At 29.8% G+C, this 22057-nt stretch overlaps 1 protein-coding gene across 13 annotated transcripts in view; it reads left to right on the forward strand.

The window, feature by feature from the left end:
* LOC118202962 (transmembrane and coiled-coil domains protein 2-like) overlaps window positions 1–22057 on the forward strand; it is a 141566-nt gene that overhangs the window by 25852 nt on the left and 93657 nt on the right. For 12 of the 13 annotated variants that reach the window (XM_085818383.1, XM_085818380.1, XM_085818382.1 and 9 more), the window contains 3 exons: window positions 2097–2347; window positions 11107–11302; window positions 12937–13147. In XM_085818383.1, the coding sequence (XP_085674509.1) occupies window positions 2111–2347; window positions 11107–11302; window positions 12937–13147 (644 nt within the window). In that variant the 5' untranslated portion in view covers window positions 2097–2110. Of the gene's footprint in view, window positions 1–2096; window positions 2571–11106; window positions 11303–12936; window positions 13148–22057 lie in introns of those variants that run through there. The other variant, XM_085818391.1, reaches the window with a different exon arrangement.

A 22057-nucleotide genomic window follows, 5' to 3' on the forward strand; every position in this document is an offset into this window, starting at 1 on the left:
GCACCAAATGTGAGTCACAACATGTAGTTCCAACATGATGGAGTACCTGCTCAGTTGGAACTGGATGTTCATAGCCATTTGAACAGGTCATTCTTTCCTGAATCGATGGATTGGACATGGTAAACCAGTTCCCTGGCCCCCACACTCACTAGATATTTATCCGGCCTTTATTTCTTTTTGTGGGGAGTGTATTAAAAGTGTCATTTATCACAATCCTGTTGTGTGTGAAATGGATCTCGTGGCAAGAATCAACTATGCATCTGCTACAATCAAAGAAATTCCCGGTGTGTTTGAACATGTCTGGCAGTGAATGGTCCATCGGTGTGAGGCATGTTTGATGTCTAATGGTACAAACTTCAAGCGTCTGTTGTAACATAGGTGTTGTACACCATTTGTATTCATGTTTAAAAAATGTTTCAAATTAATCACTCTCTTGTTTCCTTTCCCATCTTTTACCTTTGCTACCACTTAACCCTGACATTTCTGGGCATGAGTTCCTATGCAATTCTTAATCCTTATGATGTGTCCCACCTTCTTCAGCGCAGAAGTTTGTCGCAACATTTATGAGACACCCTGTATATAATAATATTGTTAATAATGTGGAACACATACAGGTGTGGTAATATTCATAGACGGTTGAACTTTACTTCTTTATAAACCATTTTTGATGGAGAGAGAGCTAAAATTGATGCAAAAAAGCATACCTTTACTTTGATACTTTTACATTTTGGGGTGGTGTGGGGATTAACAGCATACAGCAATCTTGCAAGCTAGAGAAATTAGAATCAATATGAAGATCATACCTCATTGGTATGGATTCAGATTCAGTCCTGTTGTCTAATTTAAGTTTCAAATGCGAAATTTGAATATTATGATTGGCTGAAGCATTATTTAAGTGCCTGCATCATTAGCATTATATAAGAACCATATGGCATGAATTAATTTTGGAATGATATAGTTCAGGAAGATATAATAAGAATTTCCTTTTTTAGAACTAATAGGAGAAATAGTCGAATTGAAAAAGGAGTGTTAAAGAGACTGTTAAAAATTAAAATTAAGAATTTTATCTTACCTAGTTTTTTAATTTACATGTACGAAATGTTATTATCTATCACATAAATATTGAAGAAATTGCTTGTGTGTATGCAGAGGTGTATAGAGTTCCAGAAAGTACTTGTGAAAATTTTCATTCTCTTGCTAAAGCTGATTTCTCTATCATCCTACTGTCACTATAATAAGAATATACCAAAATAAATAAATAAATAAATATCAGTGAGCAAGCAGTGCATTATAAATTCTGATGATAATGGAGTAATCCATAGAAAGAAAGGCTCATAGAATGTTTTAAAAATTTTGGAGGATTTTCTATTTTTTTAATTTACGAATTCAAAATATTGCTTATGATATGAAACTATGCTTGGCACTAGTTTTTTATCAATTAGGGAGATAAAATTTTTATTCTTAAGTCTTATCATTAAGTAATATTTAACTTTTTGGGTAGAATTTCATATCTCATATAGGAAGCTTTCTAAATGTATTTTCCTCCTTTCATATCACATCTAAGATATCATATTAGAAGTTTAGCTAGGAAAATATATCTCCCCTCACCCCCCCAAAAAAATATTAACTTCAGATCAATAGGTCTTTGTAGCGTAGTGGGAGTTTACTTGGTAGCACTGTTTAATTTGTTTCTTTCCATGTAGCCTATATTTTTTTCCTTTGTTGTTAACTCTTCAAACATCATTGAGCCAAAACTGTTAAATGAGTTATCATATAAATTTTTGTTTTTATTATCTTGTGTTTTATTACTTTTCTGAAATGTGCATTGTATCTACATGTTCACTATTAAAAGCACTGTTAAAAGTAGAAAAAATTATAATGAACATTTTAAAAATAAGCAGAACATAATAAAAGATTTCCTTATTTTCAGCAAATCTGAAAAAAATGTTCAGTGCATATTTCTGTCTTTCATTTTTAAAAACAAAGTTTCATTTTACTGTTTTTATTACAAGTTGGTTAAATTTTAATTGTGGTCCTTTTTTTTTTTTTTTTTTTTTTTTTTTTTTACTAAAAATTATGGTTTTTATTCTTTTCAGATTTGTGCTTGATAATGAAGCGTAAAAAAAGCCCATTACAGCACCGCAGAGGTGGCACTTCAACTGACAGTAGTGACTCATCCAAACTGAACACTCAGCAGACAGGCAATGTAATGATGTCTAGTCCAGCTGTTCTCCATCCACCTACATTTCATGTCACTGCTTCACCCTCATTATTGGCTGCTGCTTCTCATCCTGCTGTTAATAATTCTGGTGATGAGTGGGGAAATGTTGAAGACACTGCAGAAGCAGTCAGTAGAATTTCGTTTATTTGCATTTTGATATGTAATTGAAATCTTTAGCTAGTATTGTGTTAGACTATGCACTGCAAATGTGTGTGATCCATTTTGAAGTTTTGCTCTAGGCGTTTAAAATTTCAGTTTACAAAGTATGATAAGAAAAAAAAAATACAAATTCGAAAGAATGTAGATTTATATTTTGTGCAGTTTGTTAAATTCTATGGGTTATCTGCAGGTAAAATACAAATAATTGGAAATAATCTTTGCATTTATTTGTAAAAAATAAGTCCTTTTTTCCCCTTTTTTAAATTTTAAAAACAGCACAAAGAGTTTGTTTCAGTGTATTACTTTATATACTGCATCAACCACTTTTCAATTTCAGTAGTGTCTAAATTTTTTATGTATATGTGTACCAGTATTTCTGTTTTTTGTATAACTCAGTACTGTTAGTTTGTTAAGTGTTTAGAAACTTTTGATATAAGTGTACAATTCTAGCTGAACCTCCTGAATTCATAAAGTGGACCTTTTCACAAGAATGAATAGTTTCTATGATCGATATTGTTTCTGCATGCAATCCAAGGTCATAAATAAAGTCATTCTTTCATTTGTAATAGTCTGCATTGCCTTTATTCATATGGTCTACATCTAGCTAATATAAGGTACACTGGACATTGAAGACCTGCACTTTTCTGTTTGAAATTTGTTAAAGTTTGTTAGTAATAAGAATCTTCAAATTTAAAGTATGTTAACTTAACGAGAAATTTTGCATTATTATTAATTCAAGTATGGACAAAACTGTACACTACTTTTCAGTTTTAGTATTTAAATTTTTTATATCATTGGAACAATATATTAGATTTTGGCTGAAATTATAAACCAAAATTCAGGTAAAATGATATTTGAAGCTTTGACCAGATTTTCGTGAAAAAATACAGTGCAATATAATCCAAAACTTCACAAATTTGGTATTTAAAACTCATATGCATATGCAATCATGACTGAAAACAGCATACTAGATTTTGATTATATGTGATAAACCAGAAATGGTACTTTATGTGGAATTCTTAACATATTTTCATATAAAAATATCCAGTTGCTGTAATAAGAGTGTAATCTGAAATAATGCTGCATGTATTGATATTTATTTATATCAAGCCATAGAAGAAAATGATTTTTATAACTGCATTTCATTTGCAGAACTTCTAAACTTCTAAAATATCCAGTTGCTGTAATAAGAGTGTAATCTGAAATAATGCTGCATGTATTGATATTTATTTATATCAAGCCATAGAAGAAAATGATTTTTATAACTGTTTCATTTGCAGAACTTCTAAACTTTTGTAATGAGATATACATACAGATCAAAATGAATTTCAATTTCCTGATACTATAGAAATAGCATACAAGGAATTATGGTATTTGGTTCAAAGTATTTATTTTAAATATATTATAAAAACTTAATATTCTTTAATTAAAACACCAATTAAATAATATGTTATTTAACTGGCCAATAAAATACAACTTCTAATAGAAAGAAATAAAAAGGCAAACTTTTGATTATATTGATATAAATTTTTGAAAAACCAGTTTTTACACATGGCTAATTGTACTTAATAAAATATAATATAAAATTTCATATTACAGACCTTTATTTATATTGAAACAAAGATTAGATTTTGTTTATAAATGATGAACTAGAAGGATACTTTACTTAAAGCTCATTAATATTTAAAACATGGAATTGTTGAGAGATTATGTGCTGGTTATATTAGATTTTTTTCCCTTATGACTATGAAATAATAGGCAGTAAGCTGAGGCACCATTAAGGACCATTTCCATTACTGCATTGCGGACGTGTTGCGTATGCATTTCTCCAATCAGCGAACGAACTCACTTTGATTGATATCTGTCATTCATTTACAGATGACAGACCACAAAGAGTCAAACCATGTTCAACTTCTATCCGTATGTCTGCGAAAGTGTTGGGGTCATGTGGTAAAAAAGGTACAGTTAGGTGCTGTCACCAGAAAATAATGATGGCAGAAGTAGCGATTAAGGAAAGAATATTTTGCTAAAAGAATGTTTGTTCCTGGATTTACGTTATAGCGAGAAATCTACATACTGAAAAAGACAGGAATCTACTGAATTTTGTTAAAAAAAAAGAAAACTGCAACTACAGTATTATTTTGCATACAGCAGTGATAATTGTCAAGAAAATCAGGTATAAAAAGTATAATTCAAGTCCATGAAATAGCAAAATTTGTCATGACAATTATTTCCCTGTTCTAGTTCTGCATACACATTTATTTTAAATGAAAATGAACATCTGATTATCATTAGAAGTTTTTTTCTTTTAAAAAAGGTAAAAAACTTCACAATTTGATTTATAAATTAAATTTGATAGTCTTTTAAAATATTCTGCATAAAAAGTATGTTAAATTTGTATTTCTCTATTTATAAATATACTTTTTTGGCTACTGTATATTTTGTAAGCACATCTTTCATTTAGAATATATTTTTAACAGTCCATCTAACTTTCATCAAAACACCACATTAAAATTATGTTTTTGCAAGAAATGTCCTAACAATTTAAAGCTGTCCTAACAATTTAAAGCTTAGCTGAAAAACAAACTCAGGTGACTCCCAAATTTATTTTGAAAGTAACTCGAAATAAAACTCACGAATTTATTTTGAAAGTAACAACATAATAGGGATTTAAAGCATACTGCCTGTGTGGGTATATATATATATATATATATATAAGTTTTCATTTCACTTTTATGTGAAGGTGACATGTGCAATGACTTTGGGATGTTACGAACTTTAACCTTTCGCTACTGATTAACATGAAACAGTATTAATGCCCTAAACATTTTTTAAAACTTTCATATTGCTTTAAAATTCAGTCCTGTTTATTTGAAGCACAAGAATTATTTAATTAAATATTTCTGTTTTCTTTACTTTATGTATAAAGAGAAAAATGCTTAGCTTTGTAACTTCCTCTGTAAAAAGAGATATAAATCTAAAATTTATAAATTAAAAATAATACTTTATGGATTCTGCATAAAATATAACTGCGTATAGTGCATTTTAAAACAAACGAAATTTCTAATAAATTATCCAGCTATGGCACTGAAGAAATTGATATTAAAATTTCATATATTATCTGTTGATTCCATAGTCTATGATTTCTGATTCCATAGTCTATGATTTCTCACAAAGTTTGGGCATGTTTTAAAAATATACAATATGACATGGCAGTTGGTCGTATACAAGCATAGCAAATTTTGCGTAAATATTGTGAACCTTTCTTTGCAGTTGTTCTGTATTTTTAAAGAACCAGCTGTTTTTAAATGTGTTTAACTTTTTTATTTGTTTTGCACTTACAGTACATTTTAGTTTTAATTATATATTATTTCATAATAAATGTTTAAGGTTTCTAGAAATGCAAAGAAATTTTTAAAAATTATTTCAGCTATGCAATTAGAGATATTCATAATGTGCATTATAATCTGATTTGTCTAAAAATTGCTAACATGCTTTACTTGCTCAGTTCATAAGTAAAATAAAAATTTTCAATAAAATCGAATTAAAGTGTCTTAAGTGTCTGAATCCCGTAAGTTAAATTCAGAGACGCCTGGTGGCAATAAATGCAACTGATCACCAAACTTCCGTAAGCGCAAATCCAATAAAGCAGTGTAAATGGTCGTCTATCTGCGTATGCTTTTCTTCCAGTGACGTTATGCATTCGCAACACGCTAATAGAAATGGGCTTTATGCTTCATTGTCTGCTACTCAAAAGAGCTTGGACAGTTATTACAAAAATTGCCACTGGTAGACAGTTTGGAACTGCTCATCTGATCATTAAGCATTCAGCTCTGATTCGATAGTCTATAACAGGTTTATTTCTGTCTAACAACTGTTTGCGATAATAGAGAATCTGGCAAATGATTTATTTCTTCTTTAAAATATTTCCCAAAGGAACTTCTAATAAACACAGACACACCTTTTTTGCTATTTATATGCATGAAATAGTATTCTAAATCCATGTACTTAGAGTTTAAAAATCGTTGTTTTAAAAATAAATATTATTACCTTTCCATTAAGTATATATATCATAAATTTTTTCATTTATACCTTGTGTAAACTTTATTTTATATCCTTATTATTTATTTTTACAAGAGGGGGATAAATGTTTGTTCCTTAACTTTTGGAGGGCTATGTGTATGATACATAGCACTATAGTATAGCTGCCAGCTCTACCAGTTTTTTGTTATATCTCCTGGTTTTCAAATAGATTGCTGAATCACCGGATTTTTAATTTTTAGTCTTCCCAACAAGAAATGAAATTTAAATTGTGAAAAATTCCGTTATTCCTCCCGTAATCATTTTCAGCATAATTTTTCTTATTAAATGTTATTTGATTAGAATTGTCTTAATCCATTTACATGTTTATTGTACCTTTTATGAAGATTCAACCCATGTCTAATCACTTAATATTTGCGCTTGTTTTACATCAATATGTGGTACATTACTAAGTTTATCCCCATAACATTATATACATTAATTATAAATTTTATTTTCATCAAATTTAAAAGTACTCTAATAAATAAAAGCTTTCCCTTCTTACTTAGGAGTTTCTCAGTATATAGGTGTTAGAAAATTACAAAAACGGATTAACCAAAGAACATAAAATTTGGAATATCTAATTAAATATTGATTAATTATAGATAACAAAGTAATAAATTTAGAACTAATACAACAAAGACATAAGAGAAATGAAATATAAAACCTGTACAGTCTCTCAATAAAAATATAAAATCTCTCAATATCTGAATAAAAATGTAAAATGACCCTATCAACTCTGTATTTAAACCAGAAGAAACCCCTAAAACAATGGAAATACAAAAACATATAAAAAAGAAAATTAAGAAGAACACAATCAAAATCTGATTCAATGTTATCAAGAGGAGGTCGATCTGAATCCAAATGAATCAACTTCCTAGGAAAACTTCTGCTGTTCACCCAAAGTTAGCTGATGAAATATTTAAAATTATTTAATCATTATAGTTCATCAAAAAATTTCAAATGCCTGTTCTACACAGCATTCTCCAATCAATAATACATAATAGAAAGAGATGCAGTTCTTCTTTATGAAAAGCTGATTCGTCTGCCCAACAATACTTTTTGGAGGGATTATGACACCAACACAGAGAGAAATCTTAAAAAACTCAAAAATGGTTTATACAGTATTCTTATTCTGCAGCCACTAACATGAATATCCAACTCAATCCTCAGCCTGTTTGCTCTTTGGGATATGGAGAGATCTCGGTGTGTCTGAAGCTGGATATGCAGTTTAATGAGTCATATGAGCAAACAAGAGGTTTGTGCCATTGCTCTGTCTACTGTTCAAAATAAATACCCTAGAGACAAATGGTTACATGTTTACACAGATGAATCAATGCTTAATGATGAAGACAGAGCACGAGCCGGTGTGTGTTGGGATCTTTTCTCATGCTATGCACCAATAGGTGCTCATTCCACCCATTATGATGGCGAGATCGAGGCTTAAATCGCATTAAAGCAACTGGCTATCTGCCCCTCGTCATTCTGCTGAGCAGTGATTTTGTCAGGCTCCCTGTCTGCTCTTCAATTTCTTGCAAATAGACAATACACAGATAATACCTGTGTACTGGAGTGCAGAGAGTTCTCAACATCAATCTCTGTTTCTTTCCAGTGGATCCCAGCTCACTGCAAGATTTCTTAGAAAATGGCTGTTGACTTTTTGGGCCAGAAAGTATGCAAAGGTCCTCCAGAGACCTTTAAAAAGGCTCTCATTTCATTCATTCAAACTCCTGATAAAAAGAAGATATGCCTCCAGGATAAAGCAGAGAGCACTGTATGACTCTGGTAGTAAGCCATGGGCCTCACTACTTGAGGATACACAGTTGATCCCAGATTTTCTTAGAAGTACAGCTGTGGCACTTTTCCATCTTACTAGAGGCCATGACTGTTTGCTCGCATACTTGCATTGGCTTGGGTTTTGTGACTCTGCCTTATGTCCTCTGTGCTATCGAGGTAAGAAAGGAAGGAGTAGCCAACCAGCACTAGAAGTGAAGCACTGCTTCGAAGCTTCGGTCACCAGATGGAGTGTTCTTTGTTTACATTCAGAAGCTCTCTTGACAGTGTTCTAATAGTATTTCGACACACGACAGTTCCATACAAATCGAAAAAGGGACACTTTCGCATGAAAGAAACATTCATAGTGTGATGGATAATAGCAATTTGTATAGTTTTGTGACATTTACGCAAAAATCACATCTTGGTTATTTTTCGATAACTAACAACAGCGATTTTGATTATGAATTTGTTTTATAAAATTCTAAGCTGTTGAACTACAAAAATATAAATTTTAACAAAAATGTTATGCTTAAAGAATGAAAAATACCCTACGGTACCTTTAAAATTGTATACGTCTTTCGATACCCTTGAGATAGTATTCGCTACTTTTATTTTATGTTTTACACGCCAAAATGTTTTAAATAAAATAAATTTTTTTCACATCCATATATTATTGTAACATGTACCTTTTAAAATTTTTTAGAGGAGAGGCTTTACTGCTGCTCATTTTAAACTCATAATTTTAATTTTATATATCTAAAAAATAATCCCTTTGAGCTTACACGTTTTACTTATTTGTGCAAATTAAAAATAAAATATAGTGAATGCACAGAAATTAAAGATTTGCACATGCCGGAAATGAAAAATATGAAATATGTATGGGTATTTATGCATGTGCTTGCAAAAAGCATGTATCTGCCTTTAACAAAATACATAAATATTCATTAAATTATTTATAAATGTATTTGAAATGAAGAATTTATTCATTTATAAACAACTGTGAAGAAATCTAATTATTAAATGCATCTAATTTATAATGATTGTAAATGTTATCTAAATATATAATAACCTTAATATTGATTTGTAAACATAAATTGAAATCCTGTTGACAAATACGTTATAAAACTATTTAAGCAAGAATTGTTCATACTGGAATGCAATCTGTTAAAAGGCATTGTAAAACAAATGCTATGAGATGCGCACTTAAGAAAGTAATAAAGAGTTTTGGAATATGTATTGTTGAAATTAATGGTAAAAAAAAAATCTGATAAGTATAATTAAAAGAATTATTCCCCTTACATTTTATAATAACTCAGTTACAAGTTTTAAATAATACTTAAAAAAAAATCCTTATTTTATTGCCTTTCAGAAATGTTCAGAGAAAGTTAAGTACTATTTAAAGTATTTCGCTAATTTCTAATAATTCTCTAATTTAAAATGAACCAAATAGAGCATTAATTATAAATTGACTTATATTTTTCGATTTAAAAGATGCCTCAGAAGCCAAAAAATCATGTCATATTTAAGAAAGTATTTTAGGAAGAAGCTCTATAAATAGAAAAGAAATAATGCATAATTTTAATATTAATAATACCATAAACTTTGATCTTAATTTTTGTACCTTAACCGAATAAAATCAAATTACCTTAATTTTTTTTAATGTAATTAGCGAAAACTTGTGAAAATATTTCACTCAAATTAAACCATTCTGAGAAAACTGTTCTGCGAAACATATAGCATTTAATTCCGTTCAGAATGAAATGTTGTTTAAAAATATGTTGTTTTCATATACTTAGGACTCTGAAGTGTTGTAGAAAAAGAAAATATATACATTTATATGTATATTTACGACGTAATTACAAAATATTTACATTCAATCGCATCAAAACCCATTGAACTTAATGGTAAACGACCCAATGTTTTGGTCACCACGTAGGGATCGCCAGTGCTTCAGAGCAAGGTACGGGAGAAACCTGTTTAGGGCCACTCCATCTTACTTCCTATCTCCATGCTCTGTGCAGACAACATCAAAATTTTTGACGCTACTCATCTTGATTCGTGCTCTGCACTTGTGCTTTTAAATTGTAAATTTCAGAAATATTGGAAGGCTAGAGATCTAATGGCATCACAGCCAATCTTTTGGGCATTTATAATAGATAAATAAATAATACATAAAAATTTTTCATTTCAGATTTAAGTGAAATAAATGTAATAAATTCAGTTTGCTTAATAAAGCAAAAATTAATATAAATAATTACTAATATCAAAATTGAAAATTTACTAGAACTAGAGAATTCAAGTAATATTTAAACAAAGAATGAGAACTTACTGTTTTCAGAATAAAAGAAACTGAATCAAAATGGGGAAAGAGATGCGTAGGATTGCCTAATTTGGCACACAATAAAAAATGGTGAAGGAAATTTTTTAAATTTTCTAACAAGTGAACTTACGGTAAGATTTTTTAGAAAAAATTATATTTTAGTTAGAAACCATTAAAGTAATGCAAGAAAGAAGAGGTAGGTAAGGACAAATGTTAGAAAAGCAGAATAAATTTTCACACCATGGGCTTATCATGACTTAGAATAGAGTAAGCCCTCAGTTAATCAAAATATAGTCAGGAAAAATAGTACAATAACTGCATATTTACGAAATAAAAGTATAAATCCCTTTAATTCATCCTTCTTTATCCTTTTCTTATTTGAGCTTTCAGATAAGAAATTCATCACCTTAAACAAAATAATAGGATGTTGATTACTCTAGCTTTTTTTAAGTTGACTGTTTATGAAGATCAAGAAATTTTACTTCCTTTAGATTACAAATACTTAGGTCCAGCTGATCTATAATTGAGCATATTTTATTATTTATCCTAGGAAGCTGCTGCATCTAGTGGAAGTTTGCCATCTTTGGGTAGTAATGAAGCAATTCATTTTTGTGGATTGGATGAAATTGACTGTGGTTCACCGCACACTCCAGATTTACAGAGAACTAAAGCAGCTATAGAACACATACAACAGAAAATTTTTCGCACCAAAGAACTTATAAAAGCTGAACAGACTGCAAGAGATGGTAATCATAAAAAAACTTTTGCTTCTTTACATCTAAAACAATAAATGTTAATTTTTAATAAACTTTTTTATATAAATGCTATTTAAAATGTATGCAGAACAAAAATCATTGTAATTCTGAAAAATCCCTGCAAAAGGCATTGCTAATTACACTTTTATTAAATGAACAAACTTTTTATTTATTTGTTAAGAATAGGGTATTTATATTTTAAAGGTACAAAAATTATAAATTTTGTAACTGGTGTGTAATTTTGGAATTCTACAAGCATATATGCAAAAAGGTCAGTAAAGATAATTTTCTTGTCTCACGGTGTTTATGTTATTTAATGAAGTGAAGTACACTGCGCAAAAAAAAGGGGGGACAGTTCTGTATCTCCCATTCTACTGGGCCAATTGACGAAATTCAAATTGCATTTTTCATGTCTCGAAAGCATGGCTTAGAATATGTATTAGCTTTATATATAGCATTGTTCAAATATTCATATTTTTACACGAAATCGGACTTTTTCTGAAATGACATGCCAATTTTTTTCCATATTTCGATTCTACGACTCAAATTATTATATTTTACAAAACTTCCAAGTTTTGTAAAAATCGCAAGAGTAGTGTTTAAAGAATAAGCTCTCAAAATGTTAGCGCCTCAATGTTAATTCAGTTTGGTATGTATTTATTAATAGCTCTTTTTTTTTTTTTTTGTGAAACTTATCTGATTCTTTCCTACACAGTTTGAAATTTGGTTCATTTCAAATAAAATTTACCTTTTTTTTATTTACTTTCAAATAATTTTTTAAAATTTTTTGAAAAAAAATTTGAATTATAACCTATAAAATTTTTGCAATCATTTTAAAGTAGTTGTGTTTCTAAGCATACCTGCGAAAAATTAGAGCTTTTTATTCGAAATTCTTGAAGATATATGGGAATTTATATATTGGCGTATTTGTTGAAATCGATAATAACGAAAATATGGTTTATGCACTTGTTAAAATTATTTGTAAGTAGAAATGATGTGACTTTTTTCCCACTCATCCACAATGTAAAAAGGGAAGAATGATGCAACTTTTTTTGTGCTTCTGCACAATGGAAGGGAATGGAAAACAGGTTGCCATATATTAAGAAGTTTGTCAAGTGAATTATTCTTGGCTCAAACTAAAAAAAATTTGGCCAGGTTAAATTTTTGAATTTCTCCATAAATTTCGCACCAAATTTTACAAAATTTAATACTTAGTCATAATTTGAGCCGTAGAATCGAAATATGAAAAAAAAATGGTATGTTATTTCAGAAAAAAGTCCGATTTTGTGTCAAAATACCTATATTAGAACAAAGCTATGTATAAATTTAATATATATCCTAAGTTGCACCTTCGAGACATGGAAAACACAATTTGAATTTCGTCAATCGACCCAGTAGAACAGGAGATATAGAACTGTCTCCTCCTCTTTTTTTTGCTCTGTGTACAATTCAAAGCAACTTCATTGTGCATGAGTATTTTAGTGTGTTTTATTACAATATGTGTAAAATCTGTTTAAAATATAGTATGCAGCTTTATATGAGTTTTATCAGGAAACGTAAAAAACATCAGTTAGTGTAATCTGTTATTTATTGAGAGTTAACTAATATGATGTTATGTATTTTAGAAAATGTTAATGAATACTTAAAACTTGCTACAAATGCCGACAAGCAACAACTTCAAAGAATTAAAAGTGTTTTTGAAAAGAAAAATCAGAAGTCTGCTCAGCTTATTACTCAACTACAGAAGAAACTGGAAAATTACAACAAAAGAATTCGAGAGTTAGAAACACATGGTTTACCTCGGGGAGTTTTGAGAGACATGGGTCAGGGTCTAAAGTATGTTATAATTTTTCATATTAAAATTTTTTAAATGAAAGAAGTTTTTTTAAATTCAGTAGCAGTGAATGAAGTCTTCTAAGAATAAAAGATAAACATTAGTATCTCAGTTAGTAATATTACAATACTGTATTAACTATAAATGCATGTGAAGTTTAAATATACAATTTATAGTAAAATATTGAGAAACTGAATCAAAGAATAACTGATTATTGTTCAAGAATAAAAGTTTTCCAAGAGAATAAAGTCAGATAAATGAACTTATTTACTTAAAAACTGAGTACAGTTTTTAAATTTAATAGGAATATTTTAACTCCTAATTCAGGTAACACAATGGGATTTCATATTATGAATTAGAATGTTAATTAAAGATGAGATAATGAGTCCTAGATCCTTTCTTTCTAAATATATATATGTGTGTGTATGGAATGATTTGGATGTTGCAGGCGGACAGTAAATAACTATTATTAATTCAGTAGACAGACTTTTCGTTGAAGCAGGGGGAAATGGTTTCCCATAAGGCATTGATCCTGCTGACTTAAATGTAAAAATCTTGAAGAGAAGTTGGAGATACTTGCAATCATAGCTAGCAAAATAGTTCTTTTATTTATTTATTTATTTGATGAAACAGTGCTTTTGTTAACATTTATATGACACAGATAAAATTGTAGACAGAAATAAAACTGACATTAAACATGCTTGTTCCTTAATGCATTTTTTTTTTTTTTTTTTTTTTTTTTTTTTTTTAATCTAAAGAAATTGCAGCTGTGGAAAGTAAACTGGTAAGCCACTGAAATGACAGAAGGAATATGACATACAGAACCTAAAAAATCTGGTTCAAAATGATTTAGTTTTGGTTCAGTCTTATACCTGTTGATTAATTTAAAATTTTTGTTCCCAAATTTGAAATTATTTTGGATGAAGCATCATTTAAGTATCTACATCTTTAGCATTATGAAAGAATCTTCTGAGAAGCTGGAGCTTTAAAATTGAAATGATGTGGACAAAAAAATGAACCAAATCAAAATGGAAAGTTAAGGAACATTTGCATATTAAAGTTAGAATTTTGATTACATGTTTTATATCATATATATACATTTATATATATATTTGTATTATTCTCCCTTTGTATTATCCCAATTCCTGTTTATGATTAGTATAAATAAGTACTTCTGGTTAATGGAAAGTACAAAAAACGTTTAAAATATTTTTATCTAAATCAATATATATATAATTTGTATATTTTGTATTTAATAGTAAATTAATGTAACTAGCTGACACTGCTTTGCTTTTATTAACAAAAGGCCATTTAATCACAAATATTGCTGATTCTAGGTGAAGATTTTTGACTGTTCTTACTATTTTCTATTTCCCTGACTTTCAGCTAGAGGATATTATAATTTTTTAATTTTGATTTATTTGTTTAAATTTAAGGTAATTTATTTACATAATAGCCAGAAATAAGATAAAAGTGTTCACCTAACACCCTCACACTTACAATTTGGAATTTCTTAGTCTACAGCCAATTGATAGGCTTCTTTTGAATTAATTTTTGCTGTTCCTGTATATGTAAACAGTTTTAAGATTCTCTCCCAACTCTTTATGATAAACCTGTGTCACTCAAGCATCAGTTTCAGTGAAGATTTATTTTGACTAAAAGATTTCAAAACTGCATTCGTGAGATTTAAACTGTAAGTTAAGATTAAAATTATATTTTGGGTCTTTATATTATATGCATGCAGTTAGAAACTTATAATTGTATACCACTTTATTTGTATCATATTCTTACCTTTTCTTATATGCATTGCAATTTTTGATTGATTCTTCTAAATTTCTCTCAGTTTTTATAACAATCTTTTTGTACATACGTTCTTTTTTTGATCATGTCAGGAAATTACTTTTATGTTTGAATAATACTGATATATATCCAAATTTTAAAAGAATAAAAGTAAAGTTAAATTAAATTTGAATAATCCTCTTTCGCCATTGCTGTAAGGAATGAAATTTGAATTTAACAAATGTTCTCTATTCGTTTAATTTTAAGTTAATCAAATTTTAAATAATGGAATTTAATTGAAAACAGATAAATGATTAATTATTGCTGTAATTTTTAATTTTATTTTTTTAAAATTTGAATTATCATTTATTCATCATTATAAATCCAAATTTTATATATTAGTTTTTTACAATTAAAAGCATTCATTCAAAGGAGATGAAATATGATCATGCCCAAATTATAGCGGATTTTTTGCTTATTTTCCTTGATATGTCAGCAGTCTTTTGGGAAATTGACATTAATTTACTGGCTTTTATATATATGTCATTTTACCATATTTTTTAATGTATGTACTCTTCTTTTTTTTAAATTTTAAAATGTAAGTTTTTGAAGCATACCAATGCAGATTTTAACCTAAGGGTAGGGATGCCTTCATGGATGGCATTTTAAGAGAGACTGACTTGTATCAGGAAAGTCACAAAAACGTCCATTCAGCACCCATGCAAAAATACCCCTTTTGCATGGAATTGAGCCCAGATAGTACCAGTATTCAGTAACTTTACCTAAAAGGGTACATAATGGATCATCCAGAAAGTTTTGTTAATTTTTGAGGATAAATACAAATGAAGCAGTAAAAAAACATAAGAAAATTTCATTGAATCATATATACACTATCTTATTCTGTGAGTTTTTGTTGTTTCTGAAACAGCTGGGAAATTCATTTTTTTTTTAAATTATTAGTCTCATTTTTAAAAGAAGTTATTGACTGTTGTTTGTCAGTCTCCAAAAAAGTGAACTCCAGGCCATTCAGCGAATTCTAAAAATTCTGAAGTGAGCTTAAGAGATGAGAATGTCTGATGATTATGGAATTGTGAGACAAAACATCCTTGCCATATCTGAAAAGTCTATTGTCGCGATGTAAGACAGCTTCTTGACAACTGGTCAGTTCGACACTTCCTGCTTTTAAAACTGCTATTTGAAAAGAGTTTTCCTTAAATTTACTTTCTAATTTGGTGCCACTAATTCATAATATATAGTTTCATTGTAGCCCCACCATACAAAAAGCATTACTTTTTTGGGACGCAGACCTTCTTTCAGTGTGACTAAAGGGCTTAGATTTAATCCATGATCATTTTCTTATAATATTACTGCATAATATTCACTTCTTGTCACCAGTAATGAGCCGTTTAAAAAAAAAAAAAAAAAATCTGATGTGTACACCACATGACTTCCTTGTACAGAATATTACATTATATGCATTTTTTCTTGCATTTCATTTAAACTTATTGGATTGAATTAAATCTATTTCATCGATAGTGCATAAACCACAACAGAATAAATGCACTTTTTAAAATTTACTATATTTGTTTAGGCACTAGGTTCACTTAATAGCATTATATTTCATTCATATTGTAACTCAGAAGGCACAAAATCTGTATCATTTGAAAAATTATCTAATCGTTGCCACATGTTCTATTCAAATACTATAATAAATCTAGAACAATGTACAGAAGAAATTAAGCAAACAAAACAAAAAAGAAATAGTTTTTTACACACGATTCAGTATTTCTCATTCAGTGGCCTGGAGTTCACTATTTTTTCTCTGAATGGCAGATTAATTCAGTTCTAACTTCGCGACAAGGCGAAAATATGTAAAAACTCAAAATATCTATATTAAAAATTATGAAGTAAATCCTAAACACTTATTTCCTCAAAAAAATTCCAGAAAGGATTAAGCATGATTTAATTCGCAATAATAAATGAAACCGTTATCTATGTTGTTGCGAAGCTTAGTCTCTCCAGATAGGCAACAAATCAATTATTCTATTGTTTCAAATGTAAACAAACATGTCTGCCATGTTATTTAAATATTATGCTTAACCGCTTTTAAACAGATTTTAATTTGTTGATAATTCTACAAATATTTCTTGCAGATTTCCTAAAGCATAAAAACCTTAACCGGAAGATAAGAACAACATAATTCAATTATTTTTAAAGAAAAAAATTTACAAACATATAAAAGTAAAGAAACTTAGATCACTGAGCCGGGTAACAGAATGGATATATATATAAATATATTTATATACGTTTAGTGCAGCTGATTGCAACCAAAATATGAGGTGCACATCTGCATGTTATAGCAGTTGTATATACAAAATTTCAACGTTCTGCTACTCATTTTTGAGTTATGCGAGATACATACGTATGTACGTATGTGTACAGACACCAGGAAAAATTCTGTTCAGAATTCATTTTAAAGCAGTTTTATATTTTTTTTCGAGGAAAAGAGTGTTTTATTCTGTCCTTATGTACAGATGTCGTGGAAAAACACTGTTAAATTGCATTTGATAGCCATCAAAATGGATATTTTCATTGAAATATGCTGCCTAAAACTTTTCATGATTACAATACTTCCTTTTTACCTTGTGCAAGGAAGTAAAAAAGAGCTTCGTTATTTCTTTTCAACAAAGAATCACATGTCAAAGCAAGCATATTATGCTTCGTTAAAGTACGGGTAGCCATACTTCATAGCAGCTTGCATTCTCACTCTTCTTCAAATGATCATGTACTGTACTTTTTGGAATATTTAGTCTGTCTGATAATTCCAAACTCTAACATGGATTTTCAGCTACTGCTTCTTTTAATGAGCCTTTGTTTACAAGAGATGGTCAGTCAGAGTGAGCATAATCTATGAGGTTGAAATTTCCTCTCATAAACTTCTCAAATCACTTGCAAACTGTAACATCAGAATAGCACTTCATCTATATTCAGCCTAAATTTTTTGAGAAAAATGACTAGCATTTTGCCCTTTTCTAAAATAAAAAAGAAATAAAAATATAAAGATAGTTTGGCAAAATATTTCAGTGCAGAGCTAAGAATAGCATTGCGCTGAAAAAAGGTATTAATGCAACCACCTTGGTGAAATTTGGTGATTTTTTTAAAAATGAAAAGGTAAAAGTTACTTATTGATTGCAAGTTAGTGGTTTTAAAATTCAAAACAATTGATATTTATTATAAGTTTTCAAACATTATCAATGTATGAAAAGGAAACACAGTTTAGTAATTAAAAATATCAAATTTTAATTATTAAATAAGTGTTACATGATACATTAAAAATAAAACACATTTTTCTCCAAATCTTTCTGCAATTTTTTCATGTTATTCTTCTTTTCAAATACACAGAAATAATAATAATAAAAAAAATCAAAGAATTGCAGAGCTACAGCATTGCTCAAACTGCAGTACATCAGCTATTTACCAAACACATCTCCTCGTAGTTCCCTTTAGAGATTTTGTGTCAAAATTCTGTGTTCCTGAAGAAATTGTATGACAGTTTTACCCATTGCTGATATATTCCACAAGTGCATATTTTAAAATTAAGTTTAAGGTGTAAAATATCACAGTTTGTTTATAAAAGCCAATGTAATACAGCAAAAAAGAAAGGATGCAAAAACAGTGATGTTTATGAGCATAATTCCCTGAAGAATCATTATGTGTCTGGTTGCCAGAGTTTCTGAAAATTTGGTGAATTCTACTAGGTAGTTGCAATAACGTGTAAGTATCCTGAAAAAATTATGCTACGATATATGCTAGAATAATGCAATGTGAGCAGAAAAGACTGTATGTAAAGATGTGACTCAATCAAGATCATTTATTATCAGCAGCAGGAAAATAATTAGAAGAAAATGCACAGCAATTAAAACAAGCCCAGAACTTTCCAGATGACCCCATGTACACTCAATTCATATTTATCTTTACATATCTAAAAATTATGATGTTCCATGAAATATCGAATCAGTATAATCCATTTTTACAGAAAATGTATGAAAGACAACCTCAATTAGCATTATTCAATCAAAAGTGATTAAGTGTTTTCTGATATGGAAATCAAGGCATTATGTCATCTGATGGTTAATAAGCGCTTTGCGCAAAGTGAATATCTGAGTGAATTTCTACAGTATATTTGATTTAAGTGTGTAAGGACTCAAAAAGATTTTTTTATGGTTCTAAATTATCATTTGAAGAATCTGTAAATTATTGAATCACTGGCCATTTAGAAGCAGTGAGCTGTGTGAATATTTCAAAATAGGCAGTCTGTACACTATGGAAGTAGTTACAGACCGCTGGAATTATTTTGAGAAGGCCTAGACAAAGTTGTAAATGACTGCTTTTCAAGATCGATATCGAGCAATAACTATTCATTGTTAACAGGAAGTCTACTGCTCGGCAATTAAGTTCAAAGCTTGCATCAGCCGCTGGAATTGTCCTGGCAAACTCGGTACAGAGGACTTAATTAAAAAGGTTTTTATGTCAGAAAGCCAAGAGTTACTTTCTTCACAGTAAAAGAGAGATCACTTTAACCCCTTCTTGGTCAGAATTTTTTTTTTTTTTCTAATTTCCAACCCCAAAAAATCATGCCCTTAATTGCTGAAAATTAATATGCATTCTATCCTGAATTAAAAAATGCAAAATATTTTCATCAGTAAGAAGCTTTTTGCTTGACCTACTGGTGGTCATATATGGGATTCCTTGTACTCGTGTATGTGATTTCTCCAGATTTCCCTGCAGTGCACTCAAATTTTAAATTAAAATACTTTACTTTCTGATACTACATATATCAAATCTACTGCTTTGAGATATTTAAGGTAAATAGCTGTATAAAAAGAATTATTAAAAATACAAAAATATTGTTTTGGAAAATAATTTTACAATGTTACTTTGAAAACAGCTTTACCATCAGAGCATGAAAAGCTACACTGAAATCTGTTTTTGCAGATTATTTTATTGCCTACTTTGTCAAAAAAATGCAATCTTGACTATTATCTCTGCAATCTTGTTATTTACTACCTTCATACTCTGAATCCATCATATAAACTATTTTGATATGCAACAGTAACTAAAAAGTGAAATTTAAAATGATTACGTTTCCCATTCAAAGCAGGAAATCTCACTGTAAAAAATGTAAAGAAAGTAAGAATAGTTGCACCAACTTTTAGCAGTATTTAAAAATACAAAAAATAATTGCAGAATATAACGAGATGTGTGAGTAGCGATGAGTTCCCTTCAGTGATACAGTTTTGCTCTTCATCCCATTATGTGCGATGTCAACAATACGGGCACAAAAAAGCTGATACGATGCATTGCACCGACCAAGAAAGGGTTAATTGGTGCAAAGAATGTCAGAACTAGAGTGAACACCAGTGGTCTTATGTTCTCTTTACTAATAAGCTGAGTTTAGATTAATATCTGATTTTAAATACGTTTACATCTGGTGGCAGTCAGAAATGTGAAATCTTTCCTTGAACATTATGGAACGTGACTGTTTGTGTAATGCATGTGTGATGTTATGGAGAGAAATAATGATTACTTGATGTACGCCCCTACAGGTTTTCTTTGGCCAAGCAGAGATATCAGAATGATGTCTTAGAACCTTACGTGAGATTTTTGAGGGGTGCATATAAATCTGACTCTTTATTTGTGGACAATATTGCTTGTCCACATCAGGCAAACCTTGCTGACAAATTCCTTAAAAGGAAAGTCATTAAGTGAATACTATGATAGCGAAATATCCTGATCTTAACCTGATAGAAAACTTGAGGGACTACTTTGGAAAAGCAGTTGTATGGAAATATCCTCCTTCTAGAGACGTGGATGTGCTGTGGACAGCATTACTGGGAGAATGGTACTTAATTCTCCAAGCAATGGTTAGCAGTCAACATGAAAACACTTTGCGATATGTGTATACAAATTAGAAGAGATCACATTCCATATTAAATTCATAAGCATTATTTTTTTCCCCTGAGTTATTCCTTTTTTCCCCAAAAAACTCTCCTGGTGGGTGACATATCATTATTATTTTCATTATTTCAAGTTATAGTTTTATATCATATCCAGTATTGTTAATTGTTTTCCTTTGTATATGTTATGCATTATTCCAACCAAATTCATGAAATATAAACATTTTCTGAGAAATTCATGATCTCACGTTTGTAAAAATATTGAACATGGGATATATTAAGCTTTAGCACTAAGAAGAAATTGTTTTGTAAAAAGCTCTTCTTAGTGAGATTCTTCCCCAAAGATTTTTTTTGTGCTTGAAATGTAAAGATAATCTTGATTGCTGTAATCTCTGAATATTATTGTCTTTGTGGTAGAGTATTTGCATTCCAACGAGAATATTTCTATTTTAACATTTGCATGCCGTGTCCTTGTTTGCTGCGTTGTACCCCTGCACACTTGTTATAGTGTGAGTATAAAGACTTGAACTTTTTGCTGAGAGACACACTTGCATTCGTACTTCACTGTTCCTGCTTGTTCGTGGTCAACATTTGATATTGGTTTATCATCGTGTATTTAATTTCGTATTTTACCTTGTAATTTTAAAATAAAGTTAATTTTATGGTTTACTAGTCTTTTTGATGAACCGTCTGATAAGTTTAAGATATTGTGGCATTAAGCAGTCGCCAAGAAGAATGCTGCAGTTACGGGTGGCGAGAGTTAATTGCTCTAGGGAGCTAAATATTAAGATTTCATGGCAGTAATATCTTTCCAAACTATTCTATTATAGAGCTACAAATTTGGAAAATTTCAGTAAAAGTGTTTATTTCTTAGTGTCTTGATGCTGATATTAGATAATTTTTTCCCAGGTTATTGTGTGTTTCAGAGTACAGGTAGGGCTAGTTCACGGGAGTTGATTTTTCTTCCATATTAATGTGTATAGTATTCTTTAAAAACTCTATAGAAAGACTTATTCTGTCTTGTTTTGTCTCTCAAAAGTCTGAGTTGCTTGGACTCATGCTTGCATTGACTGCCAGAAGTCCAAAGCCAAACGGCATGCTCACAGTCCGTTGCATTCCTTCGCTATACCCAGTCAGCATTTGGATATAGTCAGGCCCTTGCCACCTATGGAAGGA

Source organism: Stegodyphus dumicola, chromosome 6 (assembly GCF_044657685.1).
Source record: "Stegodyphus dumicola isolate Sdum_Otavi_A_Nest chromosome 6, ASM4465768v1".
NCBI classification, from domain to species: Eukaryota; Metazoa; Arthropoda; class Arachnida; order Araneae; family Eresidae; genus Stegodyphus; species Stegodyphus dumicola.